We start from the raw sequence: 22,500 nt of genomic DNA, 5'->3' as shown, positions 1-22,500 counted from the left end.
CATGCACGAAGCCTGTACGATCTCAGAGAGCTGTCCAGCGTTGTTCACACCAGAACACGTGACACTCGTAGCGTAGTCCTCCTCCGTCCATGATGAAGGCAAAGCAGTGGATGTCCCTCCCTACCCCCATGAAGGACAGAAACCTCACCCTGCACTCTACCAACACCTCCTCCTCCACCTCCTCCTTCACCTCCTCCTCCACCTCCTCCTCCACCTCCTCCTCCTCCTCCTCCTTCACCTCCTCCTGATGATCTAGTCCTCAGAGGGAAAGCCTGAGATAGACAGAGAGACTGAGAGACAGAAGAGCAGAGAGACAGAGAGACAGAGAGACTCACCAGAGAGCCTGCATACAGATCTAGAGATCTAGATATTAGAGAGATACCAGAGTGAGATTGAGATAGACAGACTCACCAGATGAAGCCTGATATAGAGAGAGAGACTGAGATAATGAGGGTAGAGGTGTATATAGTGTATATAGTGATGGTTGTTGATAATGAGGGTAGACTGTACTAGTGTATATAGTGTATATAGTGGTGGATGTTGATAATGACTCACCAGGTGCATGTATAGTGTATATAGTGGTGGTTGTTGATAATGAGGGTATAGAGGTGTATATAGTGGTGGTTGTTGATAATGATGAAGCCTATATATAGTGTATATAGTGGTGGTTGTTGATAATGAGGGTAGAGGTGTATATAGTGTATATAGTGGTGGTTGTTGATAATGAGGGTAGAGGTGTATATAGTGTATATAGTGGTGGTTGTTGATAATGAGGGTAGAGGTGTATATAGTGGTGGTTGTTGATAATGAGGGTAGAGGTGTATATAGTGGTGGTTGTTGATAATGAGGGTAGAGGTGTATATAGTGTATATAGTGGTGGTTGTTGATAATGAGGGTAGAGGTGTATATAGTGGTGGTTGTTGATAATGAGGGTAGAGGTGTATATAGTGTATATAGTGGTGGTTGTTGATAATGAGGGTAGAGGTGTATATAGTGTATATAGTGGTGGTTGTTGATAATGAGGGTAGAGGTGTATATAGTGTATATAGTGTATATAGTGGTGGTTGTTGATAATGAGGGTAGAGGTGTTTATAGTGTATGTTACCTGGTTGTTGCTGATAATGAGGGTAGCATCAGCCACGTTGAGGTTAACAGCTTTCCACTCCTCTCTACTGGAAGAACCAATCAGACTGTCTATTGCCCCGTTCAATATGTCCATACCTAGGGTCACAGGGCAGGGGTCAGGGGTTAGAGGTCAGGATCACTCACTAACTACCACAGTTAGAGTGAATTTATTTGCAAATTATGGTGGAAAATGTGATACTGTCTGTCTGTCTGTCTGTCTGTCTGTCTGTCTGTCTGTCTGTCTGTCTGTCTGTCTGTCTGTCTGTCTGTCTGTCTAAGTCTGTCTGTCTGTATGTCTTTCTGTCTGTCCAGTGTCTGTCTGTCTGTGATGTGTGTGTATGTGTACAGTATATGTGTACAGTGTGTGTGATACAGTGTGTGTGTGTGTGTGTGTGTGTGTGTGTGTGTGTGTGTGTGTGTGTGTGTGTACAGTATGTGTGTGTGTGTGTGTGTATGTGATGTATGTGTGTGTGTGTGTGTCTCACCTATAGGTCTGTCTACTGTCTTCATACCCAGATACAGCAGCTGGAACCTCTGGACCAACTCTGTCTTTACAGTGGGGAACTCTGCTGAACACAACACACACACATACACACACACACACACACACACACACATACACACACACACACACACATACATACAGTATACAGACAGACAGACAGACAGTGATACAGACAGACAGACAGACAGACAGACAGACAGACAGACAGACAGACAGACAGATATGTGATACAGACAGACAGACAGACAGACAGAAATACTTATTTTCCACCATAATTTGCAAATACAAATTCATTAAAATCCTACAATGTGATTTTCTGGATTTTTACCCTCATTTTGTCTGTCACAGTTGAAGTGTGCCTATGATGAAAATTACAGGCCTCTATCATCTTTTACAGTGGGAGAACTTGCACAATTGATGGCTGACTAAATACTTTTTGCCCCAGTGTACATACAACAATCCTATTAAGTATATGTGATACAGTATACAGTATATGTGATACAGTATATGTGATACAGTATACAGTATATGTGATATAGTATATGTGTTACAGTATACAGTATATGTGATACAGTATATGTGATACAGTATACAGTGATATGTGATACAGTATACAGTATATGTGATACACAGTATACAGTATATGTGATACAGTATATGTGATATAGTATACAGTATATGTGAGACAGTTTATGTGATACAGTATATGTGATACAGTTTATGTGATACAGTTTATGTGATACAGTATATGTGATACAGTATATGTGTTACAGTATACAGTATATGTAATACAGTATATGTGATACAGCATATGTGATACAGTATATGTGATACAGTATATGTGATACAGCATATGTGATACAGCATATGTGATACAGTATATGTGATACAGTATATGTGATACAGTATACAGTATATGTGATACAGTATATGTGATACAGTATATGTGATACAGTATATGTGAGACAGTATATGTGATACAGTATATACAGTATATGTGTTACAGTATACAGTATATGTGATACAGTATATGTGATACAGTTTATGTGATACAGTATATGTGTTACAGTATACAGTATATGTGATACAGTATATGTACAGTATATATGTGATACAGTATACAGTATATGTGATACAGTATATGTGATACAGTATATACAGTGATACAGTATATGTGATACAGTATAGTATACAGTATATGTGTTACAGTATACAGTATATGTGATACAGTATATGTGATACAGTTTATGTGATACAGTATATGTGATACAGTATATGTGATACAGTATATGTGATACAGTATATGTACAGTATATGTGATACAGTATATGTGATACAGTATATGTGATACAGTTTATGTGATACAGTATATGTGATACAGTATATGTGATACAGCATGTTACAGTATACAGTATATGTGATACAGTATATGTGTTACAGTATACAGTATATGTGATACAGTATATGTGATACAGTATACAGTATATGTGATACAGTATATGTGATACAGTATACAGTATATATACAGTATATGTGATACAGTATATGTGATACAGTATATGTGATATATGTATACAGTATATATATGTGATACAGTATATGTGTTACAGTATATGTGATACAGTATATGTGAGACAGTATATGTGATACAGTATACAGTATATGTGATACAGTATGTGTTACAGTATACAGTATATGTGATACAGTATATGTGATACAGTTATATGTGATACAGTATATGTGATACAGTATACAGTATATGTGATACAGTATATGTGTTACAGTATACAGTATATGTGATACAGTTTATGTGATACAGTATATGTGTTACAGTATGCAGTATATGTGATACAGTATATGTGATACAGTATATGTGATACAGTATATGTGATACAGTATATGTGTTACAGTATATATGTATACAGTATATGTGATACAGTATATGTGATACAGTATATGTGTTACAGTATATAGTATATGTGATACAGTATATGTGATACAGTATATGTGATACAATTTATGTGATACAGTATATGTGTTACAGTATATGTGATACAGTATACAGTATATGTGATACAGTATATGTGATACAGTATACAGTATATGTGATACAGTATATGTGTTACAGTATACAGTATATGTGATACAGTATATGTACAGTTACAGTATACAGTATATGTGATACAGTATACAGTATATGTGATACAGTATATGTGATACAGTATATGTGTTACAGTATACAGTATATGTGATACAGTTATGTGATACAGTATACAGTATATGTGATACAGTATATGTATACAGTATATGTGATACAGTATATGTGATACAGTATATGTGTTACAGTATACAGTATATGTGATACAGTATATGTGTTACAGTATACAGTATATGTGATACAGTATATGTGATACAGTATATGTGATACAGTATATGTGTTACAGTATACAGTATATGTGATACAGTATATGTGAGACCGTATATGTGTTACAGTATACAGTATATGTGATACAGTATATGTGATACAGTATACAGTATATGTGATACAGTATATGTGATACAGTATACAGTATATGTGATACAGTATATGTGAGACAGTATATGTAATACAGTATACAGTATATGTGATACAGTATATGTTATACAGTATACAGTATATGTGATACAGTATATGTGTTACAGTATACAGTATATGTGATACAGTATACAGTATACAGTATATGTGATACAGTATATGTGTTGATACATATGTGTACAGTACAGTATACAGTATATGTGATACAGTATATGTGATACAGTATATGTGTTACAGTATACAGTATATGTGATACAGTATACAGTATATGTGATACAGTATATGTGATACAGTATATGTGTTACAGTATACAGTATATGTGATACAGTATATGTGATACAGTATGCAGTATATGTGATACAGTATATGTGATACAGTATACAGTATATGTGTTACAGTATATGTGATACAGTATGCAGTATACGTGAGACAGTATATGTGATACAGTATACAGTATATGTGTTACAGTATATGTTATACAGTATATGTGATACAGTATACAGTATATGTGAGACAGTATATGTGATACAGTATACAGTATATGTGATACAGTATGTGTCAAATCAAATCAAATTTTATTTGTCACATACACATGGTTAGCAGATGTTAATGCGAGTGTAGCGAAATGCTTGTGCTTCTAGTTCCGACAATGCAGTGATAACCAACAAGTAATCTAACTAACAATTCCAAAACTACTGTCTTATACACAGTGTAAGGGGATAAGGAACATGTACATAGGATATATGAATGAGTGATGGTACAGAGCAGCATACAGTAGATGGTATCGAGTACAGTATATACATATGAGATGAGTGTGTAGACAAAGTAAACAAAGTGGCATAGTTAAAGTGGCTAGTGATACATGTGTTACATAAGGATGCAGTCGATGTGAGACAGTATATGTGATACAGTATGCAGTATATGTGATACAGTATACAGTATATGTGTTACAGTATATGTGATACAGTATACAGTATATGTGATACAGTATACAGTATATGTGATACAGTATACAGTATATGTGTTACAGTATATGTGATACAGTATACAGTATATGTGATACAGTATATGTGATACAGTATACAGTATATGTGATACAGTATATGTGATTCAGTATATGTTATACAGTATATGTGATACAGTATATGTGATACAGTATACAGTATATGTGATCCAGTATATGTGATACAGTATATGTGAGACAGTATATGTGATACAGTATACAGTATGTGTGATACAGTATATGTGATACAGTATACAGTATATGTGATACAGAATACAGTATATGTGATACAAAATATGTGATACAGTATATGTCATACAGTATACAGTATATGTGATACAAAATATGTGATACAGTATATGTGATACAGTATACAGTATATGTGATACAGTATACAGTATATGTGATACAGTATATGTGATACAGTATATGTGATGCAGTATATGTGATGCAGTATATGTGATACAATATACAGTATATGTGATACAGTATACAGTATATGTGATACAGTATATGTGATACACTATACAGTATATGTGATACACTATACAGTATATGTGATACACTATACAGTATATGTGACACAGTATATGTGATGCAGTATATGTGATACAATATACAGTAGATGTGATGCAGTATATGTGATACAGTATACATTTACATTTACATTTAAGTCATTTAGCAGACGCTCTTATCCAGAGCGACTTACAAATTGGTGCATTCACCTTATGACATCCAGTGGGACAGTCACTTAACAATAGTGCATCTAAAACTTAGGGGGGGTGGGGTGAGGGATTACTTAACCTATCCTAGGTATTCCTTAAAGAGGTGGGGTTTCAGGTGTCTCCGGAAGGTGGTGATTGACTCCGCTGTCCTGGCGTCGTGAGGGAGTTTGTTCCACCATTGGGGGGCCAGGGCAGCGAACAGTTTTGACTGGGCTGAGCGGGAGCTGTACTTCCTCAGTGGTAGGGAGGCGAGCAGGCCAGAGGTGGATGAACGCAGTGCCCTTGTTTGGGTGTAGGGCCTGATCAGAGCCTGGAGGTACTGAGGTGCCGTTCCCCTCACAGCTCCGTAGGCAAGCACCATGGTCTTGTAGCGGATGCGAGCTTCAACTGGAAGCCAGTGGAGAGAACGGAGGAGCGGGGTGACGTGAGAGAACTTGGGAAGGTTGAACACCAGACGGGCTGCGGCGTTCTGGATGAGTTGAAGGGTTTAATGGCACAGGCAGGGAGCCCAGCCAACAGCGAGTTGCAGTAATCCAGACGGGAGATGACAAGTGCCTGGATTAGGACCTGCGCCGCTTCCTGTGTGAGGCAGGGTCGTACTCTGCGGATGTTGTAGAGCATGAACCTACAGGAACGGGCCACCGCCTTGATGTTAGTTGAGAACGACAGGGTGTTGTCCAGGATCACGCCAAGGTTCTTGGCGCTCTGGGGGAGGACACAATGGAGTTGTCAACCGTGATGGCGAGATCATGGAGCGGGCAGTCCTTCCCCGGGAGGAAGAGCAGCTCCGTCTTGCCGAGGTTCAGCTTGAGGTGGTGATCCGTCATCCACACTGATATGTCTGCCAGACATGCAGAGATGCGATTCGCCACCTGGTCATCAGAAGGGGGAAAGGGAAGATTAATTGTGTGTCGTCTGCATAGCAATGATAAGAGAGACCATGTGAGGTTATGACAGAGCCAAGTGACTTGGTGTATAGCGAGAATAGGAGAGGGCCAAGAACAGAGCCCTGGGGGACACCAGTGGTGAGAGCGCGTGGTGAGGAGACAGATTCTCGCCACGCCACCTGGTAGGAGCGACCTGTCAGGTAGGGACGCAATCCAAGCGTGGGCCGCGCCGGAGATGCCCAACTCGGAGAGGGTGGAGAGGAGGATCTGATGGTTCACAGTATCGAAGGCAGCCGATAGATCTAGAAGGATGAGAGCAGAGGAGAGAGTTAGCTTTAGCAGTGCGGAGCGCCTCCGTGATACAGAGGAGAGCAGTCTCAGTTGAATGACTAGTCTTGAAACCTGACTGATTTGGATCAAGAAGGTCATTCAGAGAGAGATAGCGGGAGAGCTGGCCAAGGACGGCACGTTCAAGAGTTTTGGAGAGAAAAGAAAGAAGGGATACTGGTCTGTAATTGTTGACATCGGAGGGATCGAGTGTAGGTTTTTTCAGAAGGGGTGCAACTCTCGCTCTCTTGAAGACGGAAGGGACGTAGCCAACGGTCAGGGATGAGTTGATGAGCGAGGTGAGGTAAGGGAGAAGGTCTCCGGAAATGGTCTGGAGAAGAGAGGAGGGGATAGGGTCAAGCGGGCAGGTTGTTGGGCGGCCGGCCGTCACAAGACGCGAGATTTCATCTGGAGAGAGGGGAGAAAGAGGTCAGAGCACAGGGTAGGGCAGTGTGAGCAGAACCAGCGGTGTCGTTTGACTTAGCAAACGAGGATCGGATGTCGTCGACCTTCTTTTCAAAATGGTTGACGAAGTCATCTGCAGAGAGGGAGGAGGGGGAGGGGGCGGAGGATTCAGGAGGGAGGAGAAGGTGGCAAAGAGCTTCCTAGGGTTAGAGGCAGATGCTTGGAATTTAGCGTGGTAGAAAGTGGCTTTAGCAGCAGAGACAGAGGAGGAAAATGTAGAGAGGAGGGAGTGAAAGGATGCCAGGTCCGCAGGGAGGCGAGTTTTCCTCCATTTCCGCTCGGCTGCCCGGAGCCCTGTTCTGTGAGCTCGCAATGAGTCATCGAGCCACGGAGCGGGAGGGAGGACCGAGCCGGCCTGGAGGATAGGGGACATAGAGAGTCAAGGGATGCAGAGAGGGAGGAGAGGAGGGTTGAGGGAGGCAGAATCAGGGAGATAGGTGGGAGAAGGTTTGAGCGGAGGGAAGAGATGATAGGATGGAAGAGGAGAGAGTAGGGGGGAGAGAGAGCGAAGGTTGGGACGGCGCGATACCATCCAGTAGGGGCAGTGTGGGAGGTGTTGGATGAGAGCGAGAGGGAAAAGGATACAAGGCAGTGGTCGGAGACTTGGAGGGGAGTTGCAATGAGGTTAGTGGAAGAACAGCATCTAGTAAAGATGAGGTCGGCGTATTGCCTGCCTTGTGAGTAGGGGGAAGGTGAGAGGGTGAGGTCAAAGAGGAGAGGAGTGGAAAGAAGGAGGCAGAGAGGAAAGAGTCAAAGGTAGACGTGGGGAGGTTAAAGTCGCCCAGAACTGTGAGAGGTGAGCCGTCCTCAGGAAAGGAGCTTATCAAGGCATCAAGCTCATTGATGAACTCTCCGAGGAACCTGGAGGCGATAAATGATAAGGATGTTAAGCTTGAAAGGGCTAGTAACTGTGACAGCATGGAATTCAAAGGAGGCGATAGACAGATGGGTAAGGGGAGAAAAAAGAGAATGACCACTTGGGAGAGATGAGGATCCCGGTGCCACCACCCCGCTGACCAGACGCTCTCGGGGTGTGCGAGAACACGTGGGCGGACGAAGAGAGAGCAGTAGGAGTAGCAGTGTTGTCTGTGGTGATCCATGTTTCCGTCAGTGCCAAGAAGTCGAGGGACTGGAGGGAGGCATAGGCTGAGATGAACTCTGCCTTGTTGACCGCAGATTGGCAGTTCCAGAGGCTACCGGAGACCTGGAACTCCACGTGGGTCGTGCGCGCTGGGACCACCAGAGTAGGGTGGCCGCGGCCACGCGGTGAGGAGCGTTTGTATGGTCTGTGCAGAGAGGAGAGAACAGGGATAAACAGACACATAGTTGACAGGCTACAGAAGAGGCTACGCTAATGCAAAGGAGATTGGAATGACAAGTGGACTACACGTCTCGAATGTTCAGAAAGTTAAGCTACGTAGCAAGAATCTTATTGACTAAAATGATTAAAATGATACAGTACTGCTGAAGTAGGCCAGCTGGCAGTGGGTGCGTTGTTGACACTACACTAATCAAGTCGTTCCGTTGAGTGTAATAGTTTCTGCAGTGTTGCTATTCGGGGGCTAGCAGGCTAGCTAGCAGTGTTGTTTACGTTACGTTGCGTTAAAAGAACGACAATAGATGGCTAGCGAACCTAGAAAATCGCTCTAGACTACACAATTATCTTTGATACAAAGACGGCTATGTAGCTAGCTAAGTAGCTAGCTACGATCAAACAAATCAAACCGTTGTACTGTAATGAAATGAAGTGAAAATGTGATACAACCTGTGAATGCGACCGGGTAGTTGAGTTCTATACAGAAGACGTTGGCTAGCGTTGGCTAGCTGTTGGCTAGCTAGCAGAGTCACCTACGTTAAGGACGACAAATAGCTGGCTAGCTAACCTCGGTAAATTAAGATAATCACTCTAAGACTACACACTCTAAACCTAAACAACACAATTATCTTGGATACGATGATACGAAGACAGCAAAGACAGCTATGTAGCTAGCTAACACTAAACTAATCAAGTCGTTCAGTTGAGTGTAATAGTTTTCCCAGTGCAGCTAATCAGTGGACGTTAGCTAGCTGGCTAGTGAAGACTACGTTAGGACGGCGAAATACGATAATTACGCAATTATCTTTGATACAAAGACGGCTATGTAGCTAGCTGAGAGGAAATGTGATATGTGATACAGTATATGTGATACAGTATACAGTATATGTGATACAGTATATGTGATTCAGTATATGTTATACAGTATACAGTATATGTGATACAGTATATGTGATGCCGTATATGTGATACAGTATACAGTATATGTGATACAGTATATGTGATGCAGTATATGTGATACAGTATATGTGCTACAGTATACAGTGTATTTGATACAGTATATGTGATACCGTATCCTGTATATGTGATACAGTATACAGTATATGTGATACAGTATATGTGATGCAGTATATGTGATACAGTATATGTGATACAGTATACAGTATATGTGATACAGTATATGTGATTCAGTATATGTTATACAGTATATGTGATACAGTATATGTGATACAGTATACAGTATATGTGGTACAGTATATGTGATACACTATATGTGATACAGTATACAGTATATGTGATACAGTATCCAGTATATGTGGTACAGTATATGTGATACACTATATGTGATACAATATACAGTATATGTGATACACTATACAGTATATGTGATACAGTATACACTATATGTGATACAGTATACACTATATGTGATACAGTATATGTGATACACTATACAGTATATGTGATACAGTATGCAGTATATGTGATACAGTATAAAGCAGAGTAGAGTAGTGCAGAGTAGAGTAGATTACAGTACAGTAGAGCAGAGTACAGCAGAGTACAGTAGAGTACAGTAGAGTAGATTACAGTACAGTAGAGTACAGTAGAGTACAGTAGAGCAGAGTAGAGTAGATTACAGTACAGTAGAGCAGAGTAGAGTAGATTACAGTACAGTAGAGCAGAGTAGAGTAGAGCAGAGTAGAGCAGAGTAGAGTAGATTACAGTACAGTAGAGTAGATTACAGTAGAGCAGAGTAGAGTAGATTACAGTACAGTAGAGCAGAGTACAGTAGAGTACAGTAGAGTAGATTACAGTACAGTAGAGCAGAGTACAGTAGAGTACAGTAGAGCAGAGTAGAGCAGAGTACAGTAGAGTACAGTAGAGCAGAGTAGAGTAGATTACAGTACAGTAGAGTACAGTAGAGCAGAGTAGAGCAGAGTAGAGTAGATTACAGTACAGTAGAGCAGAGTAGAGTAGATTACAGTAGAGCAGAGTAGAGTAGATTACAGTAGAGACGAGTTAGGTAGATTACAGTAGAGCAGAGTAGAGTAGATTACAGTAGAGCAGAGTAGAGTAGATTACAGTAGAGTAGAGTACAGTAGAGCCGAGTAGAATAGATTACAGTAGAGCAGAGTAGAGTAGAGTAGATTACAGTAGAGCAGAGTAGAGTAGATTACAGTAGAGCAGAGTAGAGTAGATTACAGTAGAGCAGAGTAGAGTAGATTACAGTAGAGCAGAGTAGAGTACTGTAGAGCCGAGTTAGGTAGATTACAGTAGAGCCGAGTAGAGTAGATTACAGTAGAGCAGAGTAGAGTAGATTAGAGTAGAGCAGTGTAGAGTAGATTACAGTAGAGCAGTATAGAGTAGATTACATTAGAGCAGAGTAGAGTAGATTACAGTAGAGCAGAGTAGAGTAGATTACAGTAGAGCAGAGTAGATTACAGTAGAGTAGATTACAGTAGAGCAAAGTAGATTACAGTAGAGCAGAGTAGATTCCAGTAGAGTAGATTAAAGTAGAGTACAGTACAGTATAGCAGAGTAGAGCAGAGTAGAGTAGATTACAGTAGAGTAGATTACAGTAGAGCAGAGTAGATTCCAGTAGAGCAGAGTAGATTACAGTAGAGTAGATTACAGTAGAGTAGATTACAGTAGAGTAGATTCCAGTAGAGCAGAGTAGATTACAGTAGAGTAGATTACAGTAGAGCAAAGTAGATTACAGTAGAGCAGAGTAGATTCCAGTAGAGTAGATTAAAGTAGAGTACAGTACAGTATAGCAGAGTAGAGCAGAGTAGAGTAGATTACAGTAGAGTAGATTACAGTAGAGCAGAGTAGATTCCAGTAGAGCAGAGTAGATTACAGTAGAGTAGATTACAGTAGAGTAGATTACAGTAGAGTAGATTACAGTAGAGTAGATTCCAGTAGAGCAGAGTAGATTACAGTAGAGCAGAGTAGAGTAGAGTAGATAACAGTAGAGTAGAGTAGATTACAGTAGAGTAGATTACAGTAGAGTAGTGTAGATTACAGTAGAGTAGAGTAGATTACAGTAGAGCAGAGTAGATTACAGTAGAGTAGAGTAGATTACAGTAGAGCAGATTACAGTAGAGTAGTGTAGATTACAGTAGAGTCGAGTAGATTACAGTAGAGTAGAGTAGATTACAGTAGAGTAGAGTAGATTACAGTAGAGCAGAGTAGATTATAGTAGATTACAGTAGAGTAGATTACAGTAGAGTAGTGTAGATTACAGTAGAGTAGATTATAGTATAGCAGAGTAGGTTACAGTAGTGTAGATTACAGTAGAACAGAGTAGATTACAGTAGAGCAGAGTACAGTAGAGTAGAGTACCTTGTAGCGGGAGGTCTAGTCCTGACTGCATTCTGTCGTGTAGAGACACGCCCCCTGACAACGCCCCTGATAACGCTTTAGCATGCTTACGCTCCGACATGATCTACAAATGAGAGGAGAGGAGAGGAGAGGAGAGGAGAGGAGAGGAGAGGAGAGGAGAGGAGCAGAGAGGAGGGGAGAGGAGAAGAGATGAGCAGAGAGGAGGAGAGAAGGAGTAAATTAGTTAGAATAACCCAACAGAAAATGTCTCCCTTGAAAGAGTGTTAAACTGTCTCGCCAAATCACCTGGGGAGTGACAGTCCCCTCCCCTCTAAGTCTACTCTACTCTGCACACACAGCTAACCAGGTCAGCCTCTCTCTTCTCCCTCTAGCTCTCTCCCTCTAGCTCTCTCTCTCTCCGTCTCTCTCTCTCTCTCTCTCTCTCTCTCTCTCTATCTCCCCGTCTCTCCCTCTCTCTCCATCTCTCCGTCTCTCCCTCTCCATCTCTCTCTCTCTCTCTGTCTCTCTCTCTCTCTCTCTCCCCGTCTCTCCCTCTCTCTCCATCTCTCCGTCTCTCCCTCTCCATCTCTCTCTCTCTCTCTCTCTCTCTCTCTCTCTCTCTCTCTGTCTCTCCCTCTCCCTCTCTCTAAAATATATTCCTCTCTGCAACACACCAATAAATGATGGATAAACTTAGGTTTTGCCACTCTCCTCTGCATTGCTCTCTCCCTCTTTCTCTCTCATCCCCCTCTCCATCCCTCTTTCTCTCTCATCCCCCTCTTGCTCTGACACTAGACAGGGACTAGGACACTAGACAGGGACTAGGACACTAGACAGGGACTAGGACACTAGACAGGGACACAGGACACTAGACAGGGACCAGGACACTAGACAGGACCAGGACACTAGACAGGGACCAGGACACTAGACAGGGACCAGGACACTAGACAGGGACCAGGACACTAGACAGGGACCAGGACACTAGACAGGGACCAGGACACTAGACAGGGACCAGGACACTAGACAGGGACTAGGACACTAGACAGGGACAGGACTAGACAGGACTAGGACACTAGACAGGGACCAGGACACTAGACAGGAACTAGGACACTAGACAGGGACCAGGACACTAGACAGGAACTAGGACACTAGAGACAGGGACTAGGACACTAGACAGGGACTAGGACACTAGACAGGGACCAGGACACTAGACAGGGACTAGGACACTAGACAGGGACCAGGACACTAGACAGGAACTAGGACACTAGACAGGGACCAGGACACTAGACAGGAACCAGGACACTAGACAGGGACCAGGACACTAGGACACTAGACAGGAACTAGGACACTAGACAGGTATGAGGACACTGACAGGGACCAGGACACTAGACAGGGACCAGGACACTAGACAGGGACAGGACACTAGACAGGGACCAGGACACTAGGGACTAGGAACTAGGACACTAGACAGGAACTAGGACACTAGACAGGGACTAGGACACTAGACAGGGACTAGGACACTAGACAGGAACTAGGACACTAGACAGGAACTAGGACACTAGACAGGGACTAGGACACTAGACAGGAACTAGGACTAGACAGGAACTAGGACACTAGACAGGGACACAGGACACTAGACAGGGACCAGGACACTAGACAGGAACTAGGACAGGGACAGGACACTAGACAGGAACTAGGACACTAGACAGGGACTAGGACACTAGACAGGACACTAGGACAGGGACTAGGACACTAGACAGGGACTAGGACACTAGACAGGACACTAGACAGGGACCAGGACACTAGACAGGGACAGGACACTAGGACACTAGACAGGACAGGACACTAGGACACTAGACAGGGACTAGGACACTAGACAGGGACAGGACACTAGACAGGGACCAGGACACTAGACAGGAACTAGGACACTAGACAGGACTAGGACACTAGACAGGGACTAGGACACTAGACAGGGACACTGGACAGGGACTAGGACACTAGACAGGAACTAGGACACTAGACAGGGACTAGGACACTAGACAGGAACTAGGACACCAGGACACTAGACAACTAGGACACTAGGACACTAGACAGGGACTAGGACACTAGACAGGGACTAGGACACTAGACAGACAGGAACTAGGACACTAGACAGGGACCAGGACACTAGACAGGGATGAGGACACTAGACAGGGACTAGGACACTAGACAGGGACACTAGACAGGGAGGACACTAGACAGGGACTAGGACACTAGACAGGGACCAGGACACTAGACAGGGACAGGGACTAGGACACTAGACAGGGACTAGGACACTAGACAGGGACTAGGACACTAGACAGGGACACTAGACAGAGACACTAGACAAGGACTAGGACACTAGACACGGACTAGGACACTAGACAGGGGGACACTAGACAGGGACTAGGACACTAGACATGGACTAGGACACTAGACAGGACACTAGACAGGGACTATGATACTAGACAAGGACACTAGACAGAGAGTAGGACACTAGACAGGGACACTAGACAAGGACACTAGACAGGGACTAGGACACTAGACAGGGTCACTAGACAAGGACACTAGACAGGGACTATGATACTAGACAAGGACACTAGACAGGGACTAGGACACTAGACAGGGACACTAGACAAGGACACTAGACAGAGACTAGGACACTAGACAGGGACCAGGACACTGACAGGGACACTAGACAGGGACTAGGACACTAGACAGGGACTAGGACACTAGACAGTGACACTAGACAGGGACACTAGACAAGGACACTAGACAGGGACTAGGACACTAGACAGGAACAGGACACTAGACAGGGACTAGGACACTAGACAGGGACACTAGACAGGAACTAGGACACTAGACAGGGACTAGGACACTAGACAGGGACTAGGACACTAGACAGGGACTAGGACACTAGACAGGGACACTAGACAGGCACTAGGACAATAGACACGGACTAGGACACTAGACAGGGACACTAGACAGACAGGGAGGGACACTAGACAAGGACACTAGACAGGGACATGATACTAGACAAGGACACAAGGACACTAGACAGGGACACTAGACAGGGACTGATACTAGACAAGGACACTAGACAAGGACACTAGACAGGGACTATGATACTAGACAAGGACACTAGACAGTAGGACACTAGACAAGGACACTAGACAAGGACACTAGACAGGGACTAGGACACTAGACAGGGTCACTAGACAAGGACACTAGAGAGGGACCAGGACACTAGACAGGACACTAGACAGACAGGACACAGGGACTAGGACACTAGACAGGGACCATGACACTAGACAGGGACTAGGACACTAGACAGGGACACCAGGACACTAGACAGGGACCAGGACACTAGACAGGGACTAGGACACTGACAGGGATGAGGACACTAGACAGGGACACTAGACAGGGACCAGGACAGGAACTAGGATACTAGACAGGGACTAGGACACTAGACAGGGATGAGGACACTAGACAGGGACACTAGACAGGGACCAGGACACTAGATATGGACTAGGACACTAGACAGGGACAAGGACACTAGACAGGGACTAGGACACTAGACAGGGACACTAGACAGGTACCAGGACACTAGACAGGGACACTAGACAGGGACCAGGACACTAGACAGGAACTAGGATACTAGACAGGGACTAGGACACTAGACAGGGATGAGGACACTAGACAGGGACACTAGACAGGGACCAGGACACTAGACACGGACTAGGACACTAGACAGGGACAAGGACACTAGACAGGGACTAGGACACTAGACAGGGACTAGGACACTAGACAGGGACCAGGACACTAGACAGGGACTAGGACTCTAGACAGGGACTAGGACACTAGACAGGGACCAGGACACTAGACAGGGACAGGGACACTAGACAGGGACTAGGACACTAGACAGGGACTAGGACACTAGACAGGGACTAGGACACTAGACAGGGATGAGGACACTAGACAGGGACTAGGACACTAGACAGGGATGAGGACACTAGACAGGGACTAGGACACTAGACAGGGATGAGGACACTAGACAGGGACCAGGACACTAGACAGGAACTAGGACACTAGACAGGGATGAGGACACTAGACAGGAACTCGGACACTAGACAGGGATGAGGACACTAGACAGGGACCAGGACACTAGACCGGGACGAGGACACTAGACCAGGACTAGGACACTAGACAGGGATGAGGACACTAGACCGGGACTAGGACACTAGACAGGAACTAGGGCCCTAGACAGGGACTAGGACACTAGACCGGGACTAGGACACTAGACAGGGACGAGGACACTAGACAGGGACTAGGACACTAGACAGGGACACTGGACAGGGACACTAGACAGGGACTAGGACACTAGACAGGGACTACCTGGAACATAATTACAAATCATTTGTAGACTGCAAATTGACTGCAAGAAGTGTAGGGTATAAGATGTAGGGTGTAGGGTATAGGTTTTAGAGTGTAGGGTATAGGGTATAGGGTGTAGAGTGTGTCCTAGGCTGTAGGCTATAGGTTCTATAGTGTATGGTAAAGGGTATAGAGTGTAGGGTATCGCGTGTAGGGTATAGGCTATAGGTTGTAGGGTATAAAGTTTAGGGTATAGGTTTAGGGTATAGGGTGTAGGCTATAGGTTGAAGGGTATAGAGAGTAGGCTATAGGTTGTAGGGTATAGGGTATAGGATATAGGTTATAGGTTGTAGGGTAGAGTGTAGGCTGTAGGTTGTAGGGTGTAGGGTTTAGGGTATATGAGATAGGTTATAGGTTGTAGGGTATAGAGTGTAGGTTATAGGTTGTTGGGTATAGAGTTTAGGATATAGGATATAGGTTGTAGGGTGTAGGGTACAGGGTGTAGGGTATAGGTTGAAGGGTTTAGGGTATAGGATATAGGCTATAGGTTGTAGGGTACAGGGTGTAGGGTATAGGATATAGGTTATAGGTTGTAGGGTACAGGGTGTAGGGTATAGGATATAGGTTATAGGTTGTAGGGTATAAAGTGTAGGTTATAGGTTGTAGGGTATAGAGTTTAGGATATAGGTTATATGTTGTAGGGTAGAGTGTAGACTATAGGTTGTAGGGTATAGGGTTTAGGGTATATGATATAGGTTATAGGTTGTAGGGTATAGAGTGTAGGTTATAGGTTGTAGGGTGTAGGGTTTAGGGTATATGAGATAGGTTATAGGTTGTAGGGTATAGAGTGTAGGTTATAGGTTGTTGGGTATAGAGTTTAGGATATAGGATATAGGCTATAGGTTGTAGGGTACAGGGTGTAGGGTATAGGGTTTAGGGTATAGGATATAGGTTGTAGGGTATAGGGTATAGGATATAGGTTGTAGGGTGTAGGGTACAGGGTGTAGGGTATAGGGTGTAGGGTATAGGATATAGGTTATAGGGTGTAGGGTAGAGTGTAGGTTATAGGTTGTAGGGTATAGGGTTTAGGGTATAGGATATAGGTTGTAGGGTATAAAGTGTAGGTTTTAGGTTGTAGGGTATAGGGTTTAGGGTATAGGATATAGGTTATAGGTTGTAGGGTATAGAGTGTAGGCTATAGGTTGTAGGGTTTTGAGTGTAGGTCATAGGTTGTAGGTATAGGGTTTAGGGTATAGGGGTTTAGGGTATAGGATATAGGTTATAGGGTATAGAGTGTAGGTCATAGGTTGTAGGGTATAGGGTATAGGTTATAGGTCATAGGTTGTAGGGTATAGGGTATAGGATATAGGTTATAGGTTGTAGGGTATAGAGTGTAGGCTATAGGTTGTAGGGTATAGAGTGTAGGTCATAGGTTGTAGGGTATAGGGTTTAGGGTATAGGATATAGGTTATAGGTTTGTAGGATATAGGTTATAGGTTGTAGGGTATAGAGTGTAGGCTATAGGTTGTAGGGTATAGAGTGTAGGTCATAGGTTGTAGGGTATAGGGTTTAGGGTATAGGATATAAGTTATAGGTTGTAGGGTATAGGATATAGGTTATAGGTTGTAGGGTATAGGGTGTCAGCTATAGGTTGTAGGGTATAGAGTGTAGGCTATAGGTTTAGGGTATAGTGGGTCATAGGTTGTAGGGTTTAGGGTATAGGATATAGGTTCATAGGTAGAGTGTAGGGGTTTAGGGTATAGTGTAGGTCATATAGGTTATAGGATTGGTTATAGGGTATAGGATATAGGTTATAGGTTGTAGGGTATAGGATATAGGTTATAGGTTGTAGGGTACAGGATGTAGGGTACAGGGTGTAGGGTAGAGGGTGTAGGGTAGAGTGTGTATGGTAAAGGGAGTAGGGTATATGGTAAATTATATATGGTATAGGGTATAGGGTACAGGGTAAATTATATATAGTATAGGGTACAGGGTAAATTATATATGGTATAGGATACAGGGTAAATTATATATGGTATAGGGTGTAGGGTACAGGGTAAATTATATATGGTATAGGGTACAGGGTACAGGGTAAATTATATATGGTATCGGGTGTAGGGTACAGGGTAAATTATATATGGTATAGAGTACAGGGTCAATTATGTATGGTATTGGGTGTAGGGTAGAGGGGAAATTATATATGGTATAGGGTACAGGGTAAATTATATATGGTATAGGGTGTAGGATACAGGGTAAATTATATATGGTATAGGGTGTAGGGTACAGGGTAAATTATATATGGTATAGGGTATAGGGTACAGGGTAAATTATATATGGTATAGGGTATAGGGTACAGGGTAAATTAGATACGGTATAGGGAACAGGGTAAATTATATATGGTATAGGGTGTAGGGTACAGGGTAAATTTTATATGGTATAGGGTGTAGGGTACAGGGTAAATTATATATGGTATAGGGTACAGGGTAAATTATATATGGTATAGGGTACAGGGTAAATTATATATGGTATAGGGTACAGGGTAAATTATATATGGTATAGGGTACAGGGTAAATTATATATGGTATAGGGTACAGGGTACAGGGTAAATTATATATGGTATTGGGTACAGGGTAAATTATATATGGTATAGGGTACAGGGTAAATTATATATGGTATAGGGTACAGGGTAAATTATATATGGTATAGGGTACAGGGTAAATTATATATGGTATAGGGTACAGGGTAAATTATATATGGTATAGGGTACAGGGTACAGGGTAAATTATATATGGTATTGGGTACAGGGTAAATTATATATGGTATAGGGTACAGGGTACAGGGTAAATTATATATGGTGTAGGGTACAGGGTCAATTATATATGGTATAGGGTACAGGGTAAATTATATATGGTATAGGGTACAGTACAGGGTACAGAGTAAATTATATATGGTATCGGGTGTAGGGTACAGGGTAAATTATATGTGGTATAGGGTGTAGGATATATGGTAAATTATATATGGTATAGGGTGTAGGGTACATGGTAAATTATATATGGTATAGGGTACAGGGTAAATTATATATGGTATAGGGTACAGGGTAAATTATATATGGTATAGGGTACAGGGTAAATGATATATGGTATAGGGTATAGGGCACAGGGTCAATTATATATGGTGTAGGGTACAGGGTAAATTATATAGGGTACAGGGTGTAGGGTACAGGGTATAGGGCACAGGGTATGAGGCGTAGGGTACAGGGTACAGGGTGTAGGGTATAGGGTATAGGGTGTAGGGTACATGGTATAGGTACAGGGTGTAGGGTACAGGGTGTATGGTACGGGGTATAGGGTGTAGGGTACAGGGTAGAGGGTGAGGGTATAGGGTATAGGGTACATGGTGTAGAGTATAGGGTACAAGGAGCAGGATATAGGGTACAGGGTATGGGGTGTAGGGTACAGGGTGTAGGGTACAGGGCACAGGGTACAGAGTATAGCGTACAGGGTATAGGTCACAGGGAGTAGGGTATCGGGTATAGGGTACAGGGTGTGGGGTACAGGGTGTAGGGTACAGGGTGTAGGGTGTAGGGTATAGGGTACAGGTTATAAGGTGTGGGGTACAGGATGTAGGGTACAGGGTATAAGGTGTAGGGTACAGTGTGTAGGGTACAGGGTGTAGGGTACAGGGTGTAGGGTACAGGGTGTAGGGTATAGGGTCAAGGGTATAAGGTGTAGGGTACCGTGTGTAGGGTACAGGGTGTAGGGTATAGTGTGTAGGGTATAGTGTGTAGGGTACAGGGTATAGTGTGTAGGGTATAGTGTGTAGGGTGTAGGGTATAGGCTCAAGGGTATAAGGTGTAGGGTACAGTGTGTAGGGTATAGGGTACAGGGTCAAGGGTATAAGGTGTAGGGTACAGAGTGTAGGGTACAGGGTGTAGGGTATAGGGTGTAGGGTATAGCGTCAAGGGTATCAGGTGTAGGGTATAGTGTGCAGGGTACAGGGTGTAGGGTACAGGGTGAGGGTATAGGGTACATGGTATAGGGTACAGGGTATAGGTTGTAGTGTACAGGGTGTTGAATATATTGTTTATGGTAAAGGATTCAGGGTACAGGGTGTAGGGTACACGGTGTAGAGTATACGGTATAGGGTACAGGGTGTAGAGTATAGGGTATAAGCTATAGGGTATAGGGAGTAGGGTATAGGGTACAGGGAGTAGGGTATAGGGTACAGGGTGTAAGGTACATGGTGTAGGGTATAGGGTTACTCAGGGAGTAGTGTGTATGTTACTCACCCTAGAGCAGATGAGGTGGAGGCTGGTAGCGATGGCTTTAGCTGGAGTGTCACAACGGAACACATGACACTTCAGAATCCTGGTGTCCTTATCCCTCGCTACGTACGCAAAGTCCCTGGGGAGGAGAGGGTTAACAGAGAAGGAGAGGAGAGGGTTAGCAGAGAAGGAGAGGGTTAACAGAGGAGGAGAGGAGAGGGTTAACAGAGGAGGAGAGGGTTAACAGAGGAGAAGAGGAGAGGGTTAGCAGAGAAGGAGAGGGTTAACAGAGGAGAAGAGGAGAGGGTTAACAGAGGAGGAGAGGAGAGGGTTAACAGAGGAGGAGAGGAGAGGGTTAACAGAGGAGGAGAGGAGATGGTTAACAGAGGAGGAGAGGAGATGGTTAACAGAGGGAGGAGGAGAGGGTTAACAGAGGAGGAGAGGAGAGGGTTAGCAGAGAAGGAGAGGGTTAACCGAGGAGGAGAGGAGAGGGTTAACAGAGGAGGGGAGGAGAGGGTTAACAGAGGAGGAGAGGAGAGGGTTAACAGAGGAGGGAGGAGAGGGTTAACAGAGGAGGAGGAGAGGGTTAACAGAGGAGGAGATGGTTAACAGAGGAGGAGAGGAGAGGGTTAACAGAGGAGGAGAGGAGAGGGTTAGCAGAGAAGGAGAGGAGAGGGTTAACAGAGGAGGAGATGGTTAACAGAGGAGGGGAGGAGAGGGTTAACAGAGGAGGAGAGGAGAGGGTTAACAGAGGAGGAGAGGAGAGGGTTAGCAGAGAAGGAGAGGGTTAACAGAGGAGGAGAGGGTTAACAGAGGAGGAGAGGAGAGGGTTAACAGAGTAGGAGAGGGTTAACAGAGAAGGGGATGGTTAACAGAGGAGGAGAGGAGAGGAGAGGGTTAACAGAGGAGGAGAGGGTTAACAGAGGAGGAGAGGAGAGGGTTGACAGAGGAGGAGAGGAGAGGGTTAACAGAGGAGGAGAGGGTTGACAGAGGAGGAGAGGGTTAACAGAGGAGGACAGGAGAGGGTTAACAGAGGAGGAGAGGAGAGGGTTAACAGAGGAGGAGAGGGTTAACAGAGGGTTAACAGAGGAGGAGAGGGTTAACAGAGGAGGAGGGGAGAGGGTTAACAGAGAAGGAGGGGAGAGGGTTAACAGAGAAGGAGGGAGAGGGTTAACAGAGAAGGAGGGAGAGGGTTAACAGAGGAGGAGGGAGAGGGTTAACAGAGGAGGAGGGGAGAGGGTTAACAGAGAAGGAGGGGAGAGGGTTAACAGAGGAGGAGAGGAGAGGGTTAACAGAGGAGGAGGGGAGAGGGTTAACAGAGAAGGAGGGGAGAGGGTTAACAGAGAAGGAGGAGAGGGTTAACAGAGAAGGAGGGGAGAGGGTTAACAGAGAAGGAGGGGAGAGGGTTAACAACTGGTAAACACCTTGACAGTAAGGCTGAGGAAATTAAACAATAACCAGAACATCAGAGGAGAGGAGAGGAGAGGAGAGGAGAGGGAGGAGAGGAGAGGAGAGGAGAGGAGAGGGGAGGAGAGGAGAGGAGAGGAGAGGAGAGGAGAGGAGAGGAGAGGAGAGGAGAGGAGAGGAGAGGAGAGG

General features: G+C 43.9%; 1 protein-coding gene across 1 annotated transcript in view; it reads right to left on the bottom strand.

Annotated features, from left to right (window-relative positions):
• LOC124024756 (amyloid beta precursor protein binding family B member 2-like) overlaps positions 1–22,500 on the bottom strand; it is a 41,797-nt gene that overhangs the window by 3,698 nt on the left and 15,599 nt on the right. The window contains 6 exon segments of the mRNA XM_046338538.1: positions 1–43; positions 45–178; positions 1,106–1,221; positions 1,611–1,694; positions 12,270–12,372; positions 20,929–21,043. Coding sequence (XP_046194494.1) covers positions 1–43; positions 45–178; positions 1,106–1,221; positions 1,611–1,694; positions 12,270–12,372; positions 20,929–21,043 — 595 coding nt within the window.

This window comes from Oncorhynchus gorbuscha, unplaced genomic scaffold (assembly GCF_021184085.1).
Source record: "Oncorhynchus gorbuscha isolate QuinsamMale2020 ecotype Even-year unplaced genomic scaffold, OgorEven_v1.0 Un_scaffold_1995, whole genome shotgun sequence".
NCBI classification, from domain to species: domain Eukaryota; kingdom Metazoa; phylum Chordata; class Actinopteri; order Salmoniformes; family Salmonidae; genus Oncorhynchus; species Oncorhynchus gorbuscha.
Note: the sequence above shows the minus strand (reverse complement) of the source record. Positions and strands in the feature narration are given on the sequence as shown.